Source organism: Mesocricetus auratus, unplaced genomic scaffold, assembly GCF_017639785.1.
Source record: "Mesocricetus auratus isolate SY011 unplaced genomic scaffold, BCM_Maur_2.0 Super-Scaffold_100009, whole genome shotgun sequence".
NCBI lineage: Eukaryota > Metazoa > Chordata > Mammalia > Rodentia > Cricetidae > Mesocricetus > Mesocricetus auratus.
Genome location: NW_024429193.1, coordinates 1,398,917 through 1,425,206, shown reverse-complemented (window position 1 = coordinate 1,425,206; position 26,290 = coordinate 1,398,917). Strand labels below are relative to the sequence as shown.

The 26,290-nt window shown below is 43.0% G+C and overlaps 1 protein-coding gene across 10 annotated transcripts in view; it reads right to left on the bottom strand.

The window, feature by feature from the left end:
* Positions 1-26,290, bottom strand: part of Lrrc7 (leucine rich repeat containing 7) — a 445,479-nt gene that overhangs the window by 2,682 nt on the left and 416,507 nt on the right. For 9 of the 10 annotated variants that reach the window (XM_040751529.1, XM_040751528.1, XM_040751530.1 and 6 more), the window contains one exon: positions 11,778-11,852. In XM_040751529.1, the coding sequence (XP_040607463.1) occupies positions 11,778-11,852 (75 nt within the window). The remainder of the gene's footprint in view (positions 1-11,777; positions 11,853-26,290) is intronic. The other variant, XM_040751532.1, reaches the window with a different exon arrangement.

Here is a 26,290-nt window from a genome sequence, read left to right as displayed (position 1 = left end):
CTGTATTGAACAGCAAATTGTTTTACTGTAATTATTTTCACTTAATTTAAGGAGATGTAGGTCTATATGCCTCTTAAGGATTAAGACTAAATTAAAACACACAATTGTTGAAACTTGGAATAAACTTCTGCCACCCAATAACTGACAATTACATAATTATTCCCTTGCACTGGATTTGGAAAGAGAGTCATAACTGGACTGCTTTGCAATGTACAGGCACTAGAACCTGGTAACTTTCTGTGTGTGTATGTGTGTGTGTGTGTGTGTATGTGTGTGTGTACGTACATGTATGCATGTGTGTATGTGTGCTTGTGTGTGGGTGTGTGTACGTGTGTTTTGCGTGTATATACTATCATGGGTGCACATGTGTATATATATATGAGTGTGTATGTGTTTGCCTGTGTGCATGTGGAGGCCCAGAGGATTATATCAGGTCCTTTCCACCTTACTTTCTGAGACAGGGTCACTCAACTGGATGCTCACCAGTTCAGCTAGATCAGCTGCCAGTAAACCTTACCGATCCTCTTGTCTCTGTCTCTTCCATGTTAGGATGACATGATGCTGTGCCCAGATCTATAAGGGTGCTGAGGATCTGAATTCAGGTTCTTGCGCTTGCCCAGCAAACACTGCCTATTGAGGCAGCTCCCTAGCCTGACTTTCCCAATTTTCAGTGCACTCACACTTAATCTGGGGACACTTACTCTTTTTTTAATGTTCTTAGTATTCTAATTAACCATTTACTTAAAAGTTAAAATGTTTTCCACTCTCTTCAACTCTTCAAAATTTCAAGCAGCATTGCACCTTAACAATACCACACACCTTCATAACTTAGATGAAAATTATCGCATGTATAATTTTATCCCTATTTACTTAAAATCATACAGTGATGCAGGCATCTGTACTAGCCTGCCCTTGGGGTTCTGACAGGATACGTCCTCAGCTGAAGCCACTAGGAGCACCACCTGTGCATATTCACTACATTCCCTTTTAAAAGGTCCCTGCCCACCTCCCCTCTCTGTCTCTCTCTGACTCTGTCTCTCTTGCTCTCTCTGTTCCTCTCTCTCTGTTCCTCTCCCTCTCTCGGCTTGGCTTCTCTGTCTCTCTCTCTCCCTCCCTCTGCCTCCCACCTCTCTCTTCTCTTCTATTGCTCCTGTCTCCAGAGGCCAGTCTCCCTCCTCTCCTCACCCCCCTTTTCTTATTCCCTTTCCTCCAATTAAGAAAAAAAAACCCTCCATGGGAGGTCTGTGGCATGGCATCATGGCATCTTTTTCTTCTGAGCCACTTGTACCACTTTTTTTTTGTAAATTACAACATTAATATGGTAAAGAAGGTTCAGATGTGCTTCATTAAAAACCACGGCACATCTATCAATAGGAAAAATACTGGGGAACAGGAAGGGAATCTGTGTTCCTATCGCTACAAATTTGCTTTGAATTAACAATGCTCCAGTTGCGTATTTCCTATAGCATTCAGTTAACGAAACCACTAACTTTACTCGGCATGAGCTATTTTGGTGGAAGGAGACAGTAGCTGAGTAGAATTGAGGCTGTGCCACATTGAACTTCCTGCTTTAAAACAACAACAACAACAACAACAACAACAAAAATAACCCTTCTTGCTTTAAGTTATAGCAAAAGGAAAGGTTCCAGGGAATAGAGAATACAACATAAGGAAAGGAGGGTCTCCCTTTTCTTATTCGAGTTCAGTCACTGGGGAAAACAGCAAACCCTCAAGAAATACCAGACTATTCCTCCATAGTAGGAGGGATGTACTTACTGCTTTCAATTTGCCCAAAGGTTAAACGTTAGTTGTAAAATTACAATTTAATAATGGAAAATTTCTGCAAATAACCCAAAACCCTCTGAAAGTTTTCAATGGGATTATCCAGCACTTTTGTATTTTGAAGAGTCAGGGTGAGAGACTTCTGGATTTGGAGACCATGGGTCACACATGGTTTGTGTGATATCCAACACTTGTGTTGAGGGGATGGGTAGTCAAAACAAGCAAGTAGGTGTGAGTCAGAATGATGTGTCTATTGGAAGATTTTCAAAGATGATTGGTTCCCTTCCACAATGACCTTTCTCCCTCATTTCTTTAATCAGAAGTGCCTGTCGTGAGCTGACCAGCCAGGGCATTGTGGGAGGCACTGGGGATAAGACCAAAAAAGTGGAACTGGGGTGGGGGGTGTGGGGCTGATGGGGAGTGAACAGGAGCCACAGAAAAGGAAGGGTAGGTGGTGTGGAAAGCCTTTCCTTCAAAGGGAAGAGAGGTGGCTTCACGTGTTAAGCGTTTATTTTAGATTTAGATGCATCCTTTGAAAATTTCATGTGTGTAATGTGTCTTGAACATATTCACCCCATTCCTTTCTTATCCCTCTTGCACTTCCTCTGGAATGTGTCCTCTTCATGAATTTAATCAGAACTTTTCTGGAGAGGTAGACAGAGACAAGATAGACAGATAAATAGATAGACAGAGATTGAGAGCCGGGAGATGGAGATAGGGAGGTAGTTAACAGACACAAAGGTCCCACGAGAAACTACCCCTGGCAAGCAGGGATTTGTCCCACAGTTTGGACACAGTTTGAGTTTGACACAGTTTTTCTGGATGTTGTAAGGTGGTAGCTCCCCTTCTAGGCTTTTCAAACATTATTTATTTATTTAGTTTTGCTTTCTGAGACAGGGTCTTGCTCTGCAGCCCAGGGTAGTTTTGAGCTTATATTCTACCGGCTACAAATACATGGGATTAGAGGAATATGTCACCATTCCCAGCCTTAAGAATCATTTTTTAGACAGTAACTGAGCTATTCGTTAAAAAAAACCCTTTCATTCTAAATTTATTGCATTTTTATTGTAATAGACTTAGAATAAACTTGTGGAAGTGATCTTTCTCTTTCCACCACGAGAGTCCTGGGATCAAATGCGGACCATCAGGATTGGCAGCAAGCACCTTTACCTGCTGAGTCATCTTAATGGCCCTGAGCATTTCTCTTGGTGTGGAACATACTGCAAGGCCTGTTTCCATGGGAGTTGGTGGCAAAGGAGAATGGAAGAACAAGGTGAATGCCCGCAGAGGTCAGGAGCTCTGTCCCAGAGAAACTGTTTCCTCATTCTCAGGACAGAAGAGCCCAAAATAACCTACGCCATTTCTGTGATCACAAAGCGTTGGACACCTGCTTTCATCTTGGATAGTTCAGACAGGGACTCAAAGGGTCATTGAGTTTGTAATTTTTTTTTTTTGTGATTAAATAAAAGTGAGAGGACTGGAGAGATGGCTCAGAGTTTAAGAGCACTGACTGCTCTTCCAGAGGACCTGAGTGCAATTCCCAGCAACCACAGGATGGCTCACAACCATCTGTAATGAGATCTGGTGCCCTCTTCTGGCATGCAGATATGAATGCAGGCAGAATGCCGTAAACATAAATAAATAAATAAATAAATAAATAAATAAATAAATAAATACTAAATAAATAAATCTTAAAAGAAAATGAAGGTGAGAGAAAAAAAAATCCTAGTCTCCAACCATCAGGGTTGTGGTTTGTGGTTTTTGTATGAGTTTGCAGAGAGGACGGCTGTTCAACTGCAGAACACAAACTCAAAGACGTTTTGAAAGGTAAATACATACACAGGAAGCATTTCCACGTGTGATGTTTGAATATGCACACAATATAAATGCAAATAATGACGTGGGTTAATGCTGAACCAGGCAACATTTGAGATGCTGTCACACTGCACGTGCGCACGCTTTTTATAAACGTTATCAGGTTCACATAAAATGTGTGTAGTTTTGAGGAAATTGCAAGTTAATGAGAAGTGAGAAACAAATGATATACTTATTAAGTTCCAGTGAAGTTAATAGGGAAACAATCTTGGAAGCGATATTCAGAAAATGCTGTGCTTTGAAGATGCGTAATTAATAGGCTTCTAGCAGGTAGGTAAGGCCATTCCAGTGCAGCCTCTATGCTGGTTCCAAAATATAGCCTGCCTATTTTAAACCAATGTCACTTCTCCTATGCTGCAAAACGCTTTTAATTTCCCCTTGTCATGATTTAGACACAAAAATGCCCCCCCCCCCCACCCCAGGTTAGTATTATCTGCAGTCCAATCACAAGCTGAGGATATAGTGCATAAATTCACTGTAAAACACATATGGTTTCTCATCCCCTTTTTCTTTTCTCCCGGGCTTGTCTTTGGCTTCCTTCTGGTAAAATCTTAGTTAAATGTGTGAGCTACAGATGTTTGTCTGCAGAAACTTTCCAGAGTAAAGGAATTCTGCTGTATTCTTCTTACTCAAAACTCTAAACCTTCATGCCGGCCTTGAAGAAGGTCTGCCGCACAGGGCAAGGGCAGTGAGTCCTCTTTACACATTAAAAGGGAAATCAGATTAGAGATTTGAGATGCACCTTTGGCTAATTCAAACGCATCATGAGGTGGAGACTCTAGAAGAGCCAGGGCACAAACATTTGTGTGTCAGTGTGGTGCAAATTTGAATCCTACATCTCTTGGGGACAAAATTAAGATTTAAAAAAAAAAAAACCACAGTCAGCGAGTACCAGGTGTGAGGGCAATCCTTCATGCCCCCGCCCCCCGCTGTGACGGCCAGGCATCCTGGGAAATAGCCACAGGTAACTATTGTGCTTCATACTAACTTCCTAGAATTAATTTTCATTCCAGAAATGCCTGGTTTTTTTGTTTCATCTTTTCTATTTATTCTACCCCCCACCCCACCGTCCCATTCTTCCTTTCTGTTTAGAGACACAGTGTGCATATAGTCCAGGCTGGCCTCGAGCTCAATTCAACTCACGGTCCCCACTCACTTCATGTTGGGGTTACGGGAATGATCTGTGTCTGACTCCATTTTAGGATTTTCTTTTTGTAGAGTACTCTCATTAAATGTTGGGCTATATTTAGTACTGGATGCACTATGTAATCAGTATCCAACCGAATACACCGTATAATCAATGCAATATCGACTGACTACATAATCAATACCATGGTGACTCCAACTGAAGACACTACACAATCAATACCATGTGACTCCGATTGGAAAGGCCACAATCAAGACCATGCTGACTCTGACAAAACATTAAATGTTTCCGCCACAAATATCAACTACAGACCTTCATTTCTGAAATCATTCACGCGAAACACTGTGAGAGAACTTGGCATCGTAGCGGCTTTTCCTGGTATTAAAAGTTCACAGAATAAAACAGAGAAAGGATTTATCTTCCGACTTAAGGATACACACAGTTCTGAGAACTGTCTGTCACCTGCTATGACTTTGGAGAGGTTTTCTCCCTATCATGCCAAATGTACGGGTTACTAGGCATCTTCTCAGGGACACGGACTCTGTTCTCTTACATTTGCCATGGCATTTGAAAATTGACTCTTTATTCTGAGGGGGTTCTTTGTGGATGGGCTGGCTTCTGTTTCATTACTAATGTCAGAATCGGGTCTGGAGGTTGGGGATAAGTGGTAGAGTTCTGGTCTAACCTGTGTGAGGTCACAGTTTTCATTTCGTTTCCATTAGCAAATAACGACAGACTGGTGTCCATTGCATTATTTTATGATTACTTGCGGTGATGGGATCTGTCGCAAAGCCTTGGGCAGGCTGGGCGGTGGTACCTCTGAGCTGTATCCCAGACCCTGTATCCAATGCTCCTGTCTTTCTTCACTTTCTGCTGCGTACCCAGAGCGTGGCTAGCTTGTAAAAAAACCAGGAGCTTAGGTATGTTTCCTATTATACTGTGATTTTTACATAATGAGTCCGTATTCCAAATAAGGAAATAAACCAGTAGAATCAGCCCTGCTCAATGGAGAGTGCTCAAGCAGGTTATGTAGTGCAGGCCAACAGCGCTCTGCGATTTAAATGACACCATGTAGATGCTTAATTAGCGTTATTTTCATGTCCAGCTAAGCTAGGGAGCAGAGGCAGAGCCCAGCGAGCCTGACTGGCTTTCTAAATAAGTAGCTGTATCCTGCTAGACTCTGGCACATAAAACCATGTGTGTTTTAAAAACAGTTTAGTAACTTTCTAATCAAACTGTCTTTAAATGATACTTTAATGTATGCAAAGCATTCTGTGATTATAGACAATAGTGAAAGATGTGGCTAATGGTTCCCCCTCAGGGTCTCTGAAGTGGTTTTTCAATCACCAGCTAGGATAAACTACACCTAACTTATTTACAAGGACACAGTACTTCATTTGAACCTTGAAAATATTTCTCGCTTTCTGATTTTTGCAGTGTTTTGGGGAGAAAATTTTAAAAAATCAGAAAAATGATGGATGTGCTCCTACACTTTCTTCATGACTCAGGATAATGACTGTGTGCCTGCTGATCTGGGAGAAAACTGTGGGCTTTTGGTGTAGCTTCTTTTTAAAAGAAATACTTTCATGGACATGGTGGTCACAGACTACTTGCTGGGAAGCACAGGCTTGGTAAGGAGCTTTGTGCATTGTGAAATCCTGAAACAGGAAGGGCTTAAGGTGGCTTTGCAACTTACTTGACCAAAAAACTCATTTACCAAATGTATTTTAAAAGAACCACAGGAAAGCTACTGGCTTAACGCTGCTTGAATACTGTTTCTTATGTTTTTTTTTCTTTCTGTTTTTAAATGAGAATTCCACTTTCTTCCTGAACAGGAAGCTGTGACACTTTGCTCCTGGCTAAGTGCTTAGGCCTCAAGGCTTTCCTCTGGGTGTCCTGGAAGGTGAGGCATGAGGTTCCCAGCGTGAAATAAGTCCTCACTGACACGGGGCTCAGTATGGGGTCTTTGCTGTGTTAGTTATGGGGGTCTCGGAAACAGGTCTTTTTATTTCATTTTATACTTTTATTAGTAATAGCTGGAGGCTCCCGAACAAACAAGCTTTACCTAAGATGTTTCTGTTACCTCATCATACCCAAGGGTCATTAAACAGACACAAAACCTTGTCCAACAGGGGTAATCTGCTTGTGGCGGTCAGCACCGTGTATCTGTACAGTCAGATCTAGTCGCCCACAGACATTTTGCCAGACTTCTGCGGAATGCATGGTACTCTGCCACTCTGTGCTCTGAAGCTGTATGTTACTATGTCTCACAGAGTTTAGCCTGTCTCCATGTTGGACTCCTTCAAGCCCACAGGGAACATTCAAAGTCTTTCTTCACATCTCTAACCTAGATGCCCAGAGTCTCTCTAGCTCTTGGCGTTATTGTACCCCACATCCACTCTGGTTTACGTAAGCTCCTACGTCTTTCCTGCAGGTGCTCCTCTTCCTACACTCCCTCCACCCTGGCTCTCTCTTCTTCCTGGCGTGAAGCTTGTATGAATTCTGGTACTGGGAAGAAGCTCTTTTTCTCTTCTGCGCACATCTTGAGGTACCCCCCCCCCAAGATCTCCAAGTGCTCCCATCATGCTCTTCGCCGGCTCAGAGAGGAAGCAAGGAGAGCCAGCATCCGGGCTTTTACTTTTGCCTGTGAGTAGACATCATCTATTACCCCCTCCCAAGAAACAGCCTTCTCCCAGTCATTTTGTGCTCTTAATCCTGCTTCCCCCACTATCAATACATCACAGAACTAAGTTCTCAGCGTTTCAAGGCACCCATGCACACTTGTCCCCTTAGCTACAAGCCCCTTCGACGACACGTGACTTCACTGTCATTTTAATATTGGTGTTACACTTCGAGCATGAGTTATCCCACAAATGCTGCAGGAATGCTGGGAATTTGGTTGGCAGGGGGTGACAAGGTCCCGAGGGCTCTGACCTAATCAGTGACTATTTTCTGGACAGTGTGATCAGATGGTGGCACCATTGCGAACTAGTGGAGGCTAAAAGGTGGGGGCTGGTTGGAAGAAGCCAGCCACTGTCAGAGGTGAGTGTGTTTTTGACATTTTTACTCTTTCTCAGCTTCCTGTTGGACATGCATTGAGCCCCCCTACTCCCCTATGTGCCCCTCACCATGATGCTTTGTCTCAGAATGTGCCAGAAGAGGACCTGGGATGGGAACCTCTGAAACTCAAGCAAAACAAATCCTTCATCATCCCTCAGGTGTCCCACACCAACCACTCATGAGACACTATTAGGGATGTAGGGACGAGTGGTTAGTGGTTAGAGAGAAGGGCAGTGACATAAGTAACAGGTCTGGTGCAGTCCAAACTTTACAGCAACACGAAGCATTAAACACCACCCTAATTACACCACCCCCAAGCAGCCCAAGCGCTCGCTGGTAGAAAGAGTGGTTGACAACTACTCTCTAAACTTCTATATGAATCCGGTCACAGCTTTAAAGATTAGCACAAGGGCTGGAGAGCTGGCTCAGTGGCTAAGAGCATTTGTTATTCTTGTAGAGGACCTGGGTTCAGTTCCCACACAGTTCCAGGGGATCCAATGACCTCTTTGACTTTCACAGGCATCAGACATACACATGGTGCACCCACATACATAAAAGTAAAACACCCATACATATAAAACTAAATAAATAAACCAAAAACTGAGCAAAAAGAAGAGAAATACATGGTTTATGTTATTGTTACCTTAACTATCTTACTTTGGTCTCTTAGGAATAGAGTCTTGAACCAGGAGTTTGAGGCTAGAAGGGTCTACATACAGAGTTCTAGAGTAACCAAGGGATACATAATGAGAAAGAAAGAAAGAGAAAAAGAAAGAAGCAAAGAAAAGCAGGAAGGCAGGAAGGGACAGAAGGAGGGAGGGAGAGAGGGAAGGAGAGAGGGAGGGAGGAAGGAAGGAAGGATGGATGGAACACTGAGAATTGCCGTGCATGTACTGAATTTGGTTAATTTTCTGTTCAAGTAGAAAGAACATTAGAAAGAACGGTAGATGTTAGAATAACAAGACTGCCATTTGGATAATGGTTACAGATCAGCAAATACACAGGGTTCAATCTATTTTTTTAAAATGATTTGCGTAATTCCCATTCTTTATCTTTCCCTCTATAAATTATTCAAGGTAAGGCTGCAGAGGGCCAGCCCTTTGATCACAGAGTTCCATCTGTGCTTTTTTAAATCAAAATAGCACTGAGCCGTTTTAATCCATTCACCTACTGTAGTATATCTTTGGGGCGGGGTGGGGGGAGGAAACAAAATGGTAAAGGACAGAAAAATCAGGCAAACTTGTTCACATGATCACCGTCCCTTCGTGTAATTCAAAACACATGCTCATCATTTCAGAGAAGTAGAAGGGAGTGGTGGGCATAGTCACGCAGAGCTGGGAGGTGTCTATAACATCAGCACAGGGGTTTGTTTCCAGGCAACCATGTAGAAGCCAGGGTAGCACATGTCTGGAACCCAGCCAGATGTTGAGCTCATCTCAAAAACTAGGGTGGAGAATGGTATACAAAGATGCTTAATGTTGCTCTTTGGCCTTTTGCTCATGGCCAACATGTATACCTATACATATGTTACACACATACGTCACATATACATGTGTTACACACATACATGTCACACACATACACACAGGTTACACAACACACATGTTACACACATGCATCATATTTACTACACACATACATGTTATACACATACACATAGGTTACACAACGCACATGTTACACACATGCATCATATATACTACACACATACATGTTATACACATACACGTAGGTTACACATGTTATATATGCATTACAAACACTACACACATGCATGTTGCATACATATACACATGTGTTTTACACACACACACACACACACTTATAAAACAGAGTTACAGAATAGGAGAAATAGGGCAGATCTGATAAATTACGGCTTGGGAGGCTGGGAGTAGCATCCCTGGCTTTCTTGTGTCTCCTTTGTTCAGTGCCCAGGATTTTCATTGCTATCAAGCATCGTGAATATATTTGTCCAAACGACAAAGTGGAACCCTGGTTTTGTGATCTACAACAGACCCACTTTCAGTGTTTTTAAAGATCCAAAACTATTAAATCAAGGATGTAACCTAACTTTCTCACTTATGACACTGACAACCGTCAAAGAATTATTCCCATGTTTTTTTCTAGAGGATGTAATTGACCACTTTTGATAATTACCATGAGCTAGACTGTAGAGTTTATGTGTTTTTCTTCTTTTCCTGACAGTGGACTGTGAAATGAATTTTAAAGTGGAAATGAAATGTCAAATCTCTGATGTCACTTGTGGAGAGGAGAGACTTAGCCGTGTTCTTGCCTCTTAGTCACTGACTCATATAATTCCTTCCCAACCTCTTGTTCTAGGAACCCCACTCGCGTGTACTTGGCAGCCAGCGTGTAAATCTCAGGATTCGAGATGCCACACGTTTCTCCTCCCGCCCCACATACTGCCTTGCCAGAATTTCACAGGGAAAACAAAAAAAATCATGCTCATCCTCTTAGGAGACAGGAGCATCCTGTTCTCCACCAGAGGAGGCAGCCCTTTCTTCTCTGAATCTGAGCAGAAGGCAGGTCCTTTTTTCTAACTCCAGCATGGTTAGAGGGGAGCCTATTACCTTGTCTGAAGTGGTAGAACGAGACTCTACACCCAGCCTAACATTCTACTAGCTCAGAGATCAGAGATTAATTGGTTATACTTTTAATTCAAATTCTGAAATTCCTTTGAAGTTCAGTGCAGGGGAGGGGGGGCAGACAGGGGGGGCGAGGAGGAGGGGTTGAGCAAGAGAGCAAGCAAGAGAGTGACACAGAACTGATGACCAAGTTTTCTTTCCCACATGCCTTGCCTTCTTAGGGTACCTGAGCCAAGCACTAGCAATTCCAGGTAGTTCCATCATTTATGTAATGGGGCGTTTCTGCTAAGTCAGAAATTGAATCTTTTAATCTTGAACACGCTGGCACTCCTTAAAGGTCTTTCACATAATGCAGGAGATAATTAAACGCCTCTTACGTGGGAGTTAAATTTGGGGAGAATGGGTAAGGTTAAGCCAAGCTCATGTTTAAGTGTTTAATACAACGGCTCTTTTCCAAAAAGACTTTGTATGAACAGCTTTGAGAAGCTTGAGAAAGCACTTCTCCACATGACACTTAAAAAGCTTAGTAACTTGTGCTCTGGACAGGAGGACAGAGAGGCACGACCAGGTGTGTTACACAGCCTTCTAACTCTTGTGGACTCATGTAGAGTCACATGGATGCCCAGCGGAGGCAATTAGTGCTAACTTTTAGTTTATAGCCACATGGGCTCATGTGTTCCTATGTCTCCACGTTCTTGTATCACCATGTAATTCCACCCAGTCCAACAATAACGTGCAGGATGCTGTCACGTACTGAGCACTTGTCAGGCTCTCAGTGAAGAGTTTTTGGGTTTTGGATTCCAGGTGGACAATGAGGTGGAATGTTCTTTTGGGTAAGAGTCTTGCTAGAAGAGCTTTTAAGGTCATAAGACAGCAGCATGGTGGGGCTCTCAGGAGAGTTCAGGCCCACATGGTAGAGTGAGGGACCCTTCTTACTCTTTTTAGAATAAGGGAGAGTTTCTTCAGCTGGTGACTTATGGGAAGCCCAAACATGCTTGTAGTCAAGCTGTCTCTGATTCCTGGTAGGCACAGGGTAGGTGAGGGTTTCTGTTAGCCTGGGGCCTGTGTGTAGAGGTAGCTATGGGGGCGGGGAGGGCAAGAATCTAGAATAAGTTGCTTTGACTCTAGGAACCAAATCACTTTTAGTTTCAGGAATCGTTTTTATGCAACTGAAATGAAAAGAGCTTTACAAAATGGCATGGCCATGGCCGACACTAAAGACATAGGCTTATGACAGATGGTGTTTTAAAGCCAAGTAAGCAAGTACACTATTCCAACATCGGCATGCCAGCTTTTGTTAATCTTACCTGAAGGATCTTATCCCCGGGCTGTAGTAGGTTGGATGCTGGTCCATCAGGCTGAACCCTAGTAACAAAGATACCCTATAAGTCAGAAGTGACAGAGGTTAGGAGCTTGTCACCAACAAGTCAGTGTACTTAAATACATTTCCATTCATATAGAAAACAACAGCTTTAAAAAATATCACAGTTCACACAAGCAAGCTTTACAAGGGCTACAGTATTTTAAGTTAGAACACTGTTCTACAGAGGCAAGTCTAAGGAAAAATCGCACATTAACATAAAGATCACCTTGCCTTTATTAAGTACAACTGCAGTCTCTCTACCAACCTCACAGTCACCGATAGAAACGCCTTTTGTATAAATGCTAAATTTTTCCAGAACTACTGGTGCAGGATGTAATCCCAGCACTTAGTCGGCTGAGGCAACTAGGGCTACACAGTGAGTTCCAGGCAGTCTGGGCTGTAGTGTGAGACCCTGTCTCAATAGTGAGCAAGTGAACAGATAAACAAATAAAAGACAAATCAAACCAGCCGACTAAACAACAAAAACCTCAACCACCACAACAAAAACACCCTTGCCAAATGTAGTTGGAAAATGGAAAACTTTTTGATGGAAAAGAAAGACGAGTTGTTTGAAAAGACAGGTGGGTGAGATGTAGTGATGGCTTCCCTGGTCACTGGGGGCAGCTGAGTTGTGATGACAAACACAGACCATGCAGTTACTTCCTCCTTGGTCCAGCAGCTTGCATGTACCATCTACCCAGGAGACTGCTACTGATTTTAGTTAGCAACCTCTGGAAGCCTCCCTCCTCCCTACTGTGCTGTGACAGGCAGAATGACAGTATTGCCCCAAACAAGCCACTGTGTCTCTGGCTCTTGAGGCGAAGTTTTGACTCTTATTTCATCCTGGCCTCTAGCAAATGCCACTCAGGTGACGGCCCCCCCCCCAGTCACCTCTATTCAACTCTCCGAGCAGTGACAGTTTAATAAGGTTTGAGTAAATCCAAACCACAGGGGCTAAATTACACAGTCACATCCACAGACCTGGAGACCTCACAGTGCAGAGCCTGGCTGCTTGGCAGACATGAAAGTGGCATTTGCTTAGTAGCAGCGTCGTGACTGCAGGATTCAATCACTGTTCTGTGTGTTTGCTCTGAAGCTGACTTTTATGGTGGCCTGAGCTTTCTAAAGCCTTTATTGCTGTTTTCTTAAGACCTATTACCTATTTCCAGTCAATGCATTTCATGAACTAAGATGTCTCCATGGCCCTTAGCTCTCTTCTCTCTGTGTGTTCCGGCGTACGGCCATGCTAGTGAAACCAGTGATCCGTGTGAGCGTCTTGTGATACCAGTCTTGTTATTTGTGTGCTATTCCCCAAAGATTGCCTCAGGATCCCGGTGCCTCAGTGCTCCACTGCTTGGGAAAGACTCTTACTAAATCCAAACCAATCATAGTCTCCGTGACAGTGGGATCGATCGAAGATGAAAACAGCGACAATGTGTCATCTTTCAACAACTCATTTTGCTCTGCAACTTGAAAGAATATTTGCCGTTGGCGGGGAATCATCAGACTTTTGTATTAGAAACTTAGGTGAATAATGTTCTTTCTGGTTAAAAAATGTATCTCCTAAGTTTCTGGAACGTCAGGAAAACCATTTGGTTGGCACCTTAGCAACTCATAGCATTGCTGGGAGGATCTGGGCATTCTCAGATTCTGACATGTGCCAGAGTGTGAAATGAGCTGCAAGCTATCAAACAATACATTAGAACAACACATTGATGTCCCACCATCTGGAGTTGCAGCCAAACCATCTCACCCCAGGAAGGTACCCCCACCCCTATCACCCCCTGTCTCTATTGCATTGAACAATATGCATTTGACGTTTTACTGCAGCTATAACAAATCACCACAGAATTGGTGACTTAAAACACCACCAAGTTTATCATCTCACAGTGCTGAGGTTCTAACCCTGCTGTCACTGGACCAAAGCAGAGGCACCGGGAGAACTGTGCTCTGCGAATGGTCTTCTTGTGGAGGAGTCACTGTCCCATCTTTTCCAGAGCAGCTTCTAGGAATGTGTAGATTCTTGGATGGTGGCCTCCTCTTTGTTTCTTTCTTCAAAGACATCATGGACCATTTCTGTGATGACGTTTTTTTCCCTCCCACCACAGCCGGGGGAGATTTCCTACCTCCAAGGACCCATCTGGATAATTCAGGGTAATCACATCTCAAGACTGTTAGTCATCACATATTCAAAGTCCTCTTTACTTTGTAACATGCTGTATTAATGGGTTCTGGACATTAGAATGTGGCCACATTTGGGGAATCATATTTTCTGTCTGGTATACTGTAGCCACAGTCAACACTGCTCTGGTGTTGGCCTTCTCTGTGTAACAGTTACAAACCAGCAAGTCCATTTTTAGATACATAATGTTTCTTCATTAGTGAAATGCATATAAAATGGCACATAAGAGAGAGAGAGCTGTCTTAAGTGGGCAGATGCTTATAGAATACCTGGGATAGTAGAACATTCCATAGATAATCAATAACTAATACTATAATTTTTGAAGGAATTGAGGGTTTTACCTAGCAAAGCCCACATTGAGACAATTCTAGACTGACTGGCCAAAGCTTATTTCTCTCAGTGAGCATATTAAAAACTAACATTCGTCATCTTTACTTGAATCCTACAGGTAAAGGGATTAGCTTCTCTTACATTGAGAAGGAATGCTGGAAATGCTCATCTTTGACTCCTTATGGTGGCTCCTTGTGACAATGGTTCCAACTCGCTATTGGCCATGAAGGACCCAGGTTCTATCTGGGAAGCCTTCCAGTGGTTCTTGATAACTTTCAAAAGCTCTTCTTATGGTGGTTACAAGACCAAATCATCAGCCTCTTCATATGGCTGACAGAATCTGCTCTAGTTTACGGCATCTCCAATTATGTTGTCTAATGTCTCTCACCTAATGATTCTCCTGTGGTTCCTTAGAGACTCAGACACATGGTTTATCTTGGTACCCTCCAAGATGCTGTCTCATAGCAGAGCAACATCATGGGTGCTATAACATTCTTTCCAAAGACTGAATCCTTGTTCTTTGCAGATACTAACATTGGGGTATATGTGACATTGACTTAGATCCCAAAGAGTCATGTGTCAGAGAGCACTATAGATTCTTAATATCGCTAATCAAGTTAGTGCCAGCTGGCTGCTCCATGTGATATGACTTGTTACCACATAATTTTAATAATGTGTGTGTGTGTGTGTGTGTGTATCTGCTTGTGGTATGCGTAAGAGCTGTCAGAGACCTGGAGCATTAGATCTTCGTGGCTCACAGGTGACTGTGAGCCACCTGACATGGACGCTGGGAACTGATCTTGGGTTCTCTGCAAGCAGTATGTGATCTTAATCACTAAGACTTTCCAGCCCCTATATTTGCATCCTGGGTTAAAATTTTGTCTATTTGTAGGTTATATGACTCTTCAGGAAACATCCATAATGAACAGGCTTATGATGTGAAAGCATTTTCTTTTCCCATGTACTTTTGCAAAATGGTGAGTTGGGATTTCTCAGTGTTAAGGTCTGACCTTTTCTGGTTATCTAGCCTCTTTGGCACCTCTGAACACAAACCACGGACCTACCAAGTGAAGTCTGCAAGGCCAGCACTTCCCATTCTAACTTTAGAGGAGAGAGGAACTTTATGTGTTTTTTTTTTTAATGATGAAGGTGAATGACTGTGACAGTCTCAGCTATTGTCAACGTAGACACAAAAATAGAACGAGTCTTAAGGGACCTGCAGCCTCAATGCATGAAATACTTTTTTTTTTGTAAAACTCCCCAAAGTGTTACCTTTAGTTACTGCTTGGAAAATGGTTTCTAGGAAATCCACATCTCAAGCAAAAATTATATGTTATAACTCAGATTATTTTATTTATACATCAAATATTTTAGAATATAGTATCTCATGGATTCCTGTTAAGTATGAAAGTTCAGAGAGGGTTTCCAGAGAGAAAATGATTCAATAAAGTAGCAAACAGAACTGGGCCTACAATAGTGTTTCAGGGGATACTGTCTTCTCTCCAGAGAAGGGCTAAGTACCAACTTCCTCCATAAAGCAGGCAGCATTATTTACTTCCATTGAGGCTTCTAGGAATAATGTGAGATCACTCCACAGCATAGCTTCTGTAGTGGCTGGAACCGATACCCCAAGGACAAAGACATCAATGATACTGTGTGATGGCGAGCTCTCTTACAGTTTGATTGCTATGTGTCAGGTCTTAGGCCTTGAACAATCTGCTGCCTTAGGAACAGAAGAATTCACATGGAGCAATGAAAAGAGATCTGTTCCATGGCCGTTAGAAACCAAGAAGAAAGGAGGCCAAGATGGGGGGAGTCTGAAAGAAGGGAAAGGAAGAGAAAGAGGAATTACACCAGCAGCTCAATAGAGTGCTTCTGGGCTATCCCCGAGCCTCATTCCCCACACAGGGAAGCTTAAGATTCACGAAAGACTGTGATGGGAACCAGCAAGATGGCTCAGCAGGTAAAGGTGTCTGCCACCAAGTCCATAACCTGAGTTTGATCCCTAGACTCGCATGGTGGAAGGAGGGAACCGGCTCCCCCAAATTGTTCTCTGACCTCCACATGTGTGCCACGCGCACACACACACACACACACACACACACACACACACACACACAAATGCAGTAATAATAAAAGACTTAATCTGTCTCACAGATAATCACTCAAGAGATTCAAAGGGTTGTTTTCAATGCTGTCTATTTCTTGGTGAAAACTTTGAGCTGAGAACAGTTTCCTTCAGTACTGTCTCAAAGTCAATGATCATTTCCATACTGTCTGGTCCAGATCTCTGGTTTCTAGGGAGATGGGGGTAAGGGGGAAGCTTCCACTAGTATTATCTTTTGAGACCTGCATAGCTGGTGTTTACTATGAGACTTCGACGGTGGTGGAAATTTGGGCTGCTCATGTTTGCACAGATCGCTGATTCTGTCTAAGCCTCGAATGGCTCCAGGAACTACTAAAGACAGAAGGTAAATAGAAATGACTGTAGAGTCTTCTCCAAGCTCTTGCTAAAATAGTGGTGGTATGTGGGCTCCACCTCTCGCCCCTGCGGGCTCCCTATCACTGTGCTATTTTCAGACAGCGTGCATCATTTCAAAATCATGAATTCATTTAAACTTTCTTTTCACTTAAAGTTAAATTTTTTTGGTGGTGAGAAAAAAATGCTTCTCATAAGCTACATAAAAATCAAGTCATGATTCTTGTGGATTTAATACTGTTTCAGCAGCTTATGCATTTCTTGTGTAGTGAGATCATCGTATAGATACTTCTTAGAAGTGACATTGAAATCAAAAGGTCGAAATGTCTGGGGACAATTATCCCATAGACACCGCAGTTGAGAATCGCTGGTGCTCTTGGATGAAGAGGCTCTTGATCAGAGTGGTGCGTTGCAATTCTCCCCCCTTTCTATCTCTCTTTTCACTTTTAGTTTGTATTTGAATGATTTTTGAGACAGGGTCTGTTATATCCACAGCTGGACTCAAACTTACTGTTCAGCTAAGGATGACCTTGAATTTCTGACCTACCCACCTCTACTTCCTAAGTGTTGGGGTTCCAGGTGTCTGCCACCACACCAGATTAGGCAGTGTTGGAGGACAGACACAGGACACACACGTGCTAGGCAAGTGTTCTATCAACTGAATCACATCTCCAGCTCCAGATCTATAGTATATGAAATTTTATAGCAAAAAATATTTTCGATTACTACATGTACAGGTTTTCTAGAAGGTATAGGTCAAAGGAGAAAGAGCTCTTTGGATTATACACCTAGGACTGTGTTTGAAGGACCGCCAAGCCATGTCAGGTACACGCCCTGCCACTGAGAAGCCCATGGGTGCTACTCACACTCAACAGAACCCATAGAAGCTTCAGGAAAAGTAGTTCTCGGGTCTCATTCAGTCAAGATCCTGAGATGGACACCTTCCGGGTGCTAGGCCCAACCAGATGACCCAGTGCAACTTATAGATTTGTGTGTCTTTCCTGTCATAAGGGGGGACATTTCCAGCCTAAAGTTTAGGAGGTGGAGCCTTGCTGGAGGTGAATGGGGTGGGGCAGCCTTGAGATCTCCCTGTTCACTCTGTTTCCTGACCTCCATGCAATGTGACCAGCTGGCTTCCTGTTTGCATTACCTGCCCTGCCATGCTGAGCTACATGCTCCTGGAATTGTAAGCCATTCCTTCTTTACGTTGCTTGGCTGGGGTATAAGGTAGCCAATACACCAAATCCAGGAAATAGACCAAGTTAGCCATTTTCAGTCAAGTAGAGCAATATCCATAAGCAAAGAAGAAAACTAAAATTAGATATGAATTTCTTTACCCACTTCACTATTTAGTTCAACGCCAAAGGAATTGGTTATTAATGTCCTTATTGGTGAGATGATCGTGACAGCAGTCTACTCTGTGTTTGGTTGAGATTCCAAGCAGGGGACACAGTTCTTTATACTAGTCACCAAGAGTATACATAGATGTATGTGTATTACATTGTAAAGGTGACTGTATAATTTAGTATTTTGCATTTTTTGTTGCTTAGTTTAAACTCGGATTCATCTCCAAATCACATGTGCACAATTTATGTATATCTGAAGTAACATGTAACTGTCCTGGTTAGCTTTTGAGTATACTTCTATGACTTTATGCTGAATTGATGTAAATTTTTTCAGAAAAAAATGAGAAATGTCACATTAAAGGTGATTTCCTTTTTGTTGTTGTTTTGCTTTTTAAGACAGACTCTCTCTGTGTAACAGCTCTGGCTGTCCTGGAATCAGCTCTGTAGACCAGATACTGGCCTCAAACTCACAGAGATCCACCCGCCTCTGCCTCCCCAGTGCTCGGATTAAAGGTGCTTGACACCACCACCCGGCTGAACGGTGACATCCTTAATGTCTTTCCTTCTTCTCATCACTCTCTCACATTTTACATTTAGCAATTTATTTAGTGTGTATGACTTGTGAATGTACCACAGCATGTATACTGCATATGGATGGAAGTCAGAGGACAACTCGTGAGAGTTGGTTTTTTCCTTCTGTCATGTGGGTTCTGGGGGCTGAACTCAGGTCATCAGGCAGAGGCAAGTCTCTTTGCCCATTAGGCCATCTTAAAGGCTCCCTGGGAGCTTTTTGGTGAATTGGGGGCAAAGCCACAAACAGTGAGGACGTAGTAGTTGGTGGTGACTCGGTTCATGCTTGGTCACTAACATTCACACTTGGGTTTAAGAAAATACCCAGGGTGTTGGCTCCAGAATTATGTTCCTTCCTGTCGATACTTGGTTTTACAATTTTTTTTTTGAGGTACAAAAGAACAAAAAGTTGGTTCAGTGAGTGACTTTTAATACTTGGATTAGGACTTTGATTTGCATAACAGAGCAGGTTTTCTTTTCTTTAAGAAATAAGATGTAATAACTAGAAGAATCAGAGAATCCCATCAATGATGTAGACAGGTCAGGGTCCACACGGAGGTCTGAAGTGCTCGGGGACACTCAGACACTGTGGTTGAAAGTAGATATAGTGGTGACTCTGTACACAGAAGCATGTTGGGCTCTTGATACCCAAGCGTACTCTACTTCAGAGGTAGAAGAATCCCACTGACAGCATCTTGGTAGAGAACTATCCTGACTCCCTTTCCTGCACCAGTGGCCTCCCCCTGCTGGTGCTCCTGAGGGACTCCTCCTTAGAAAGCCACCCTTGACCTGCAATCTCCCTTTTAGAAAAATGTGTGGAGGTTGCACCCTTCCCTCTAGGGAGGCCTGTCCCTCAGCACAGACTGGCAGCTCTGGGGTTGCCATGATGGCTCTGGGGCAGCACTCAGAGCAGCCTGGAAGACCAGAATTTGCTGACGCATGTCTCTTCCCTGACTTCCCTGCTTCCTTAATTCTCTGATAGATTCCACCCTAGTGACTCTCTAATGAAGCAGTTGACAAAGATCCCCATCTCAGGCTCTGACTGAGACTGCAAGGTTCAGTGTGAACACATAGACTCTGTTTTTTGTTTCCCGGTGACTCTCTGGAAGTTAGGATCAGGAGATAAAATGCTGGCTTCCCTAGCATAGAACTTCAAAATCAGGGGAAACAGAGTATATGAATTCTCACGTGCATCACAAATGTTATTTGGATAAAAATGCTAATATTGCTGCAGGCAGAGATCTGACTACTATTACTTTTTTATTCAATCATTATGCCCAAGTTTTATTAACACAGTTTCATAATTTTTCCAAAAATTCTACATTGGCTAACATCTTTGTAAGCAGGGAGTCAGGAGATTATGAGTTTCCCATACACGGCTGAAAACTGGGGTGACTCTGTAAACAGAGTGTGGTGGTGTCCGCATGCTTCCTATGCTTAGGTTCTCAGCAGCTCCCTTCTGTGGGGCCAGATGCCAGTTTGTAGAGGTGTATAAGATATGATTTATGAGTGACTTTAAAGTGGGTTTGTGTTTTGGTGATAAATATATGACACTTTCAATGAATAGAAAGAAAGTTGAAAATAAAGTCTGCAAATCCTTTCCTGTTCCATTTTTTAGGCAGTTTTTGTTCCATGCTAGCTAGCCAGTGTGGTGCAGCAGAGGGAGCGTTAATAATGTGTCATTGGACATAGCTGGACAATCCACATGGGCTTTGATTTAATTGGAAAGAAAATGGTGGTGGTGGAATTTGAGACAGGGTCTTGCTAACCTCAAATTCGATACCCTAAGCTGTCTGGGCTTGAGCTTTTAAAGATGCCACTGCCTCAGATTTCAGAGCACTGCAGTCACAGTGTACGGCACCACACCCAGCTAAAATGCTATTTAAAAATATTTATTTTTAATAATTTTATGCTGGGCAGTGGTGGCGCATGCTTTCATCCCAGCAGTCAGGAATCAGAGTCAGGCGGATCTCTGTGAATTCAAGGCCAGCCTGGTCTACAGAGTGAGGTCCAGGACAACCAGGGCTACACAGAGAAACCCTACTGCACCCCACTCCCCAAATAAAAGAATTTTACTTGCTTGAGTGCTTTGCCTGAATATGTGGCTACGTACCACACGCATGCAGAGGCTGTGGAGGCCAGAGGAGAGTGTCGGATACGGTGGGACCAAAAGTTACAGATAGCTGTGAGCTGAGAACTAAACTTGGTTCTATACAAAAGCAGCCAGTGCTCCTAATGGCTGAGCCCTCTCTCCAAGACCTGTTTTTGCTTTTACCTGCACGGCTTTTCATATTTTCTCAAAAACTGAGCCAGCACCAAGCGATACTGGTTGCTTTCCTAAGTGGGAATCCGCATGGTCTTTATGTTTTAAGTGCGTGGATGCTGACATTTTCCCATCGTGGTAACACTTGTTCTTTAGTAAAACTTGATAGGAGGAGTCACACCCATTGGGATGCTGTTGATTATGAGTACCAACTTTCTGCTAAGAGGGGCCTCAGTGTTTCCCATCCAGTATTGAGACACTGGAGGAAATGGGCAACCATTCAGTTTTTATTATTTAAAAAAAAAAGATCCTCGTGTTTCATGTTTAGTGTCCTGAAATAACCTCAACTGAAGAACTCAGTGAGCTATAAAATAGCACATGTTTACCATTCCTCTTAAAGGATCTGGGTTTGCATACAAAATGCCATCTGTTTCAGTCTCTTTTCTGATAGACGTCATCCAAGATTGAGTTCAGAAGCAACAAGAAATCCATCCCTCCCTCCTCAGCATTGTTCTCGACTTAACTGATCAGAGTCTCCAAAAACTATTTCGTAATCATCCCTCCATCTTGAAGTAGAAGTCAAAGTGGAGCAGATATGTAAACTACATCACAAGGCGAATTTATGAATATGGACAGTAAATCATATCTATCCAGCAGTTGTACAAAGGGAAGAGAGGAACATGTTCCATGTGGGTTAACATTTATGTAAGTATAAATCACGCGTGGTGAAAAGCTCCAGACAAATATATTTGCTGTTCATGTTTTTTTTCCATATCCATAAAGAGACAAGGAACACAGGGATTGGGGCTGGAGAGATGGCTCAGTGGTTAAGAGCACTGACTGCTCTTCCAGAGGTCCTGAGTTCAACTCCCAGCAACCTACATGGTGGCTCACAACCATCTGTAATGAGATCTGGTGCCCTCTTCTGTCATGCAAGGGTTACATGCAGGCAGAACACTTATACATAATAAATAGATAAGTCTTAAAAAAAAGAAACACAGGGATTGTGTTTTTTTTTCCTTTCAGAATCTAAAAGCATACTTTTGCAATTCTTTGTTTCTGAATCATCCAGTAACACGAGGGTAAAAAAAATGAAAACATAATTCTTAGGCACTTTTTTTTATCTTTCTGGTGTTGCCATGACTGTCTCTGGTATTGATGTCCTGGGGGCAAAGGTGTCCAAAAAATGTCTGCATCCATGACTAACTATCCTTCTTTTTTTTCATATTGACCTTACGGAAACCTTAACTCGATGCAATATCCACATCTACACCATAATTTGATGATAACCCTGCGTCTCTACGACATTTACTTAACTGTTTTACATTTTTTAAAATCATTCTTCCCAGGGCTTGGACTTTCGCCTGTATCAAATCAAAAAACAAACCCTGATTCATTTCTCCCATCACTTCTGTGGTGATGTTCAGGTTTCCCCAGGTGGGAAAATGGCTGAACTACGTGGTGCTGGCCTAGCTTTGGAGTTTGATGAACTGTGGAGAGTGAGTGGTTCCCTGTTCCGCTAGCTCCTTGTGTAACCCTACCCCTACCCTGTGGGCAGCCTGGGCCCATGACAACACTTTCCTGCTAGCCTGTGACCAGGTGTTCATTTTCATGACCACTTAGTGCAAGTTTCCCTGAAAACAAAAACAAAACTTAAATTCTAGGCTGCTAGTCCTCCCATCAAATGGAGCAAGGAGGGATGCTTTATGAAAGATTGCAAGGCATTGCGTCATTCATCCGATACGCTAGCTTTTCTCTTCCTAACAGCCTCACAGTGTGAAATTCCTTAGATCCTGCAACCGCAAATTAGTATGAGTGTTTTAATACCAAGCACAGTGAGTTTCCTTCATTGTCAGAATCGCCACTGCAAGGTGTGATACCTCAGCCTACAAGTTACATAATGGATTAGCGGTCCTCCCACTACCGTAGGTAGGCTCCTGATAACTGAGGTTCAATGGAGGAGGCATGGTTTGTTGAAGCAAATATGAGGATTTTGACTAATTAGGGAGCCCTACAATGCTCTCAATATTAGAAAATCGTCTGTGGTTCAACGCCATGGGAATTCGAGCTTATCCTGTACTCTGCTGCTAAGTGGCATCCACAGCTGGAAGCCTGTGCCAGGGCTTATTAAGGGAAAAAGACTTGGAGTCAGATCAATTTGGTTTCAGATTTTGTCTGACACGGATTAGTTAAAGGACCTTGGTCACGTTAATGAACCACTCTGGGGCTCAGTAACACGGTGACAACAATCCTACCTGGCTAACGGAAGTTGCTAGGATGACTACGTGAGGTTACACACAAAATAAGCTTCGGACAGCGCCTGGTACACGATAGGTAAGGAACGACATGCACTTTTTTTTACTGCCTTATCATTAGATTTATTGGGTCGAAACCTTTCCTCTAAGCATCATCTTGCTACCACGACAGTGGCGCTTCTTTGTGATGACAAGCTGATCACAATTTCTATGCCCTTTACTGAGAGGGAAGAGCCGGCATCATAGAGAGCCATGTTCGCCACTTTCTCCTTACAAGTACATAAAAGCAGTTTTCACTTTGTGATGAACTTATCCAAAACAATGAGCTTTGCGGTGACTTGTTTTTTTGTGTCTTTGTTTTTGTTGTATTTCATATACGAAACATTGTTTGACGGTGTCAGCTGCAGAGTTAATCACACGGATTCCTCCACCCCGAGAGACTACATTTTCTCAGGACCACCAGGGAAGGTGGCTCCGCTTCGGAGGCTGCTTCCAACACTCCAGTCCTGTATGGAACGGCCTGTCCTGTGAGACTTCATCCCAAATCCAATCTAAAGCCTAGGTGAACTCCCTGGCCTACCTGAGGTGATTTACTGCAGGGACCCAGAACTCAGCTGGCAACTTCTGTGCCCTGAACAACATAAGCTCCCTTCTGCTTGCTCTGTACTCCCTCCTTCTTTTCAGGGACTACTACATGATCTCCCTGCTTGCCACCAGCGTGGACATTCTCTCGCACCCATACGTCTTTGGAACTGGCTGCAACAGCATGGACAAACCGAACAGGATGAGATAGGCTTAGTTTCTATCTGTAGCATACAAACTCCTCAGTGTCTTCAGGACATCAGACGATCAGAGATTCTCAGCAGCCGGAGAGTTCAGGGCCCCACAGACAACAAGCTTAGCAACACAGCATGCGTCCGGAAATATAGCTGATGTATGGTTTGTTCACTGGAAGGGAGCATGTGCTGCCCTGCAGACTAGAGCCTCTGTGACATGCCTGCTTCAGACTCAGGCAGCATCTGTTGAATTTAAATTGCTACTTAATTTTGGTACCTTTTGCCTCCAGCTGTGAATTAGCCCACTCATGAAAAGGTAATTCCTTTTTTTCAGCATGGTAGAAAAAAAGTATGTTAGTGCATTTTTATATACATACTATTACTTTTCAGAGGTAGCTATAAGTCCCCCCACCTCTGTGTGTGTTTGTGTATGTGTGTGTATGTATGTGCATGTGTGTGCAGCATGTTCATATGAATACATATATGTTTGGATGTGTGCATGAAGGCTAGACTGCCTCAGATGTGATTAATTCCTCAGGCAGTCCCCTATCTTTTTGAGATGGGGGTCTCTCATGGCCTGGAGCTTCCTAATAAGATATGGTGGCTGGCCATCAAGCTCTGGGTGTCTGCCTACTTCCCCTTACCCAGTGCTGGGATTAGAAAAATGTGCCACTGAAGCCAGCTTTGAAAATGTGCATTCTGGAAAATGAACGCATGTCGTCCTTGTGCTTTCGAGGCAAACACTTCGTTCCTCTGTTTCCCTCGAATCCCTGGGTTTTATTCTAAATCACATCTAATTTCTATCAGTGTGGAACATGAGGTTGAGGAAATGAAACTGGGTTATGCACATAGGAAACTCTCTCCCGGGGAACAGACTAAATTCCTGTGTAAATTGTTGGAGCCAACATCTTTAGATCATTTGAATGCTGTTAATCAGGAATCCATCTTTAAGTGTGGATTGCCAAGAAAAGTATTACTAACTTGAACAATGTTCTGTAGAGTTGAAATTCTGGTTACTTCCATCAGTTCTGCAATAACAGATACATGATTTAGGCTGCAAAGTGGTTTGAAGTGTAATCAGGCAAAGAAAAGTACTTTCAAGGAAGAATCCTTCAGCAGCTGCATTAAACAATCCAAACCCTCTCTCCGCTACATTTAACCCAAAGAGTGGGTTATAAGATCATAGACAGTTGAGTCTCAGTAAAGTCACCCAAACAAAAATTAAATTAATGCGTGTAAGGTTTTCATAGTCATCACAGTGGAAGGAAATGACGCTAAAGCCTAATTTCTCAGTCTTTGCACTTGGAAACAGCAGACACGAAGCACCGTTTCAGCATCCTGTTTAGTAATGAGTTTATTCTTAATTTAAAAACACTGCATTTTATCTTCCAAAAGTGGAGTGAAAAGATTTCTGTGCCGAGAGGAAGGAGAGGAGCACACCTCTTAATGGCAGCCACCTGAAGGATGATCAGGTAGCAGCTAACTTTTAATTGAAAGAACTCAGGGAAGGGATATGAAGCCAAAGGCGAGAAGAGTGTGGTCAGCCACACAGCTACCACCAAAGGTGCCAGGAATGTTCGCTGGGGAAGAGGCCTCTCTAATAAATGATGCTGAGTTAGCTGGGCACCACGCACAGACATGAAACTCGGTCCATTGTCTTTCAGTGTGCACAGAAGTAAAATTAAAAAATGGATCAAAGACCTTAACATAAGAACTGAAACTTTGAAACAGACAGCGGGAGCATAGTGGACCTTCTTCCGACGGACACAGGTGAGGGCTTTCTGAGCGAGTAGAGGCTTCAGCATCACAGAAGACAGAACTGAGAAATGACAAGTGATGTCACATGGAATTCAAAGTTTCTTCACCGGAGAGGAAACAGCCTACAGAACAGAGCTTTGAGTCTTCACCGGCACCCCTGACAGAGGTTTAACACCCACGTATATGAAGACCCAAAAAGTTACACATACCCTCAGCAAGTAATCCATCAGGGAAGTCAACATAGAGATTCCTTTTAAAAAATAAATAACCCAAAATCAGAGCTACCTTGTGACCCATCTGTACCACACTTGGGATTACCTCTGAAAGACTATTAGCACAACATGGAGACACCTGTGCACACACACATATTCCCTGTGGCATTATTTGCATAACACTATGAATGAGCCCAGGTGTCCATTGACAGATCTGTGTCTCTGTCTTTCTCTTACACACACACACACACACACACACACACACACACACACACACACACACAGA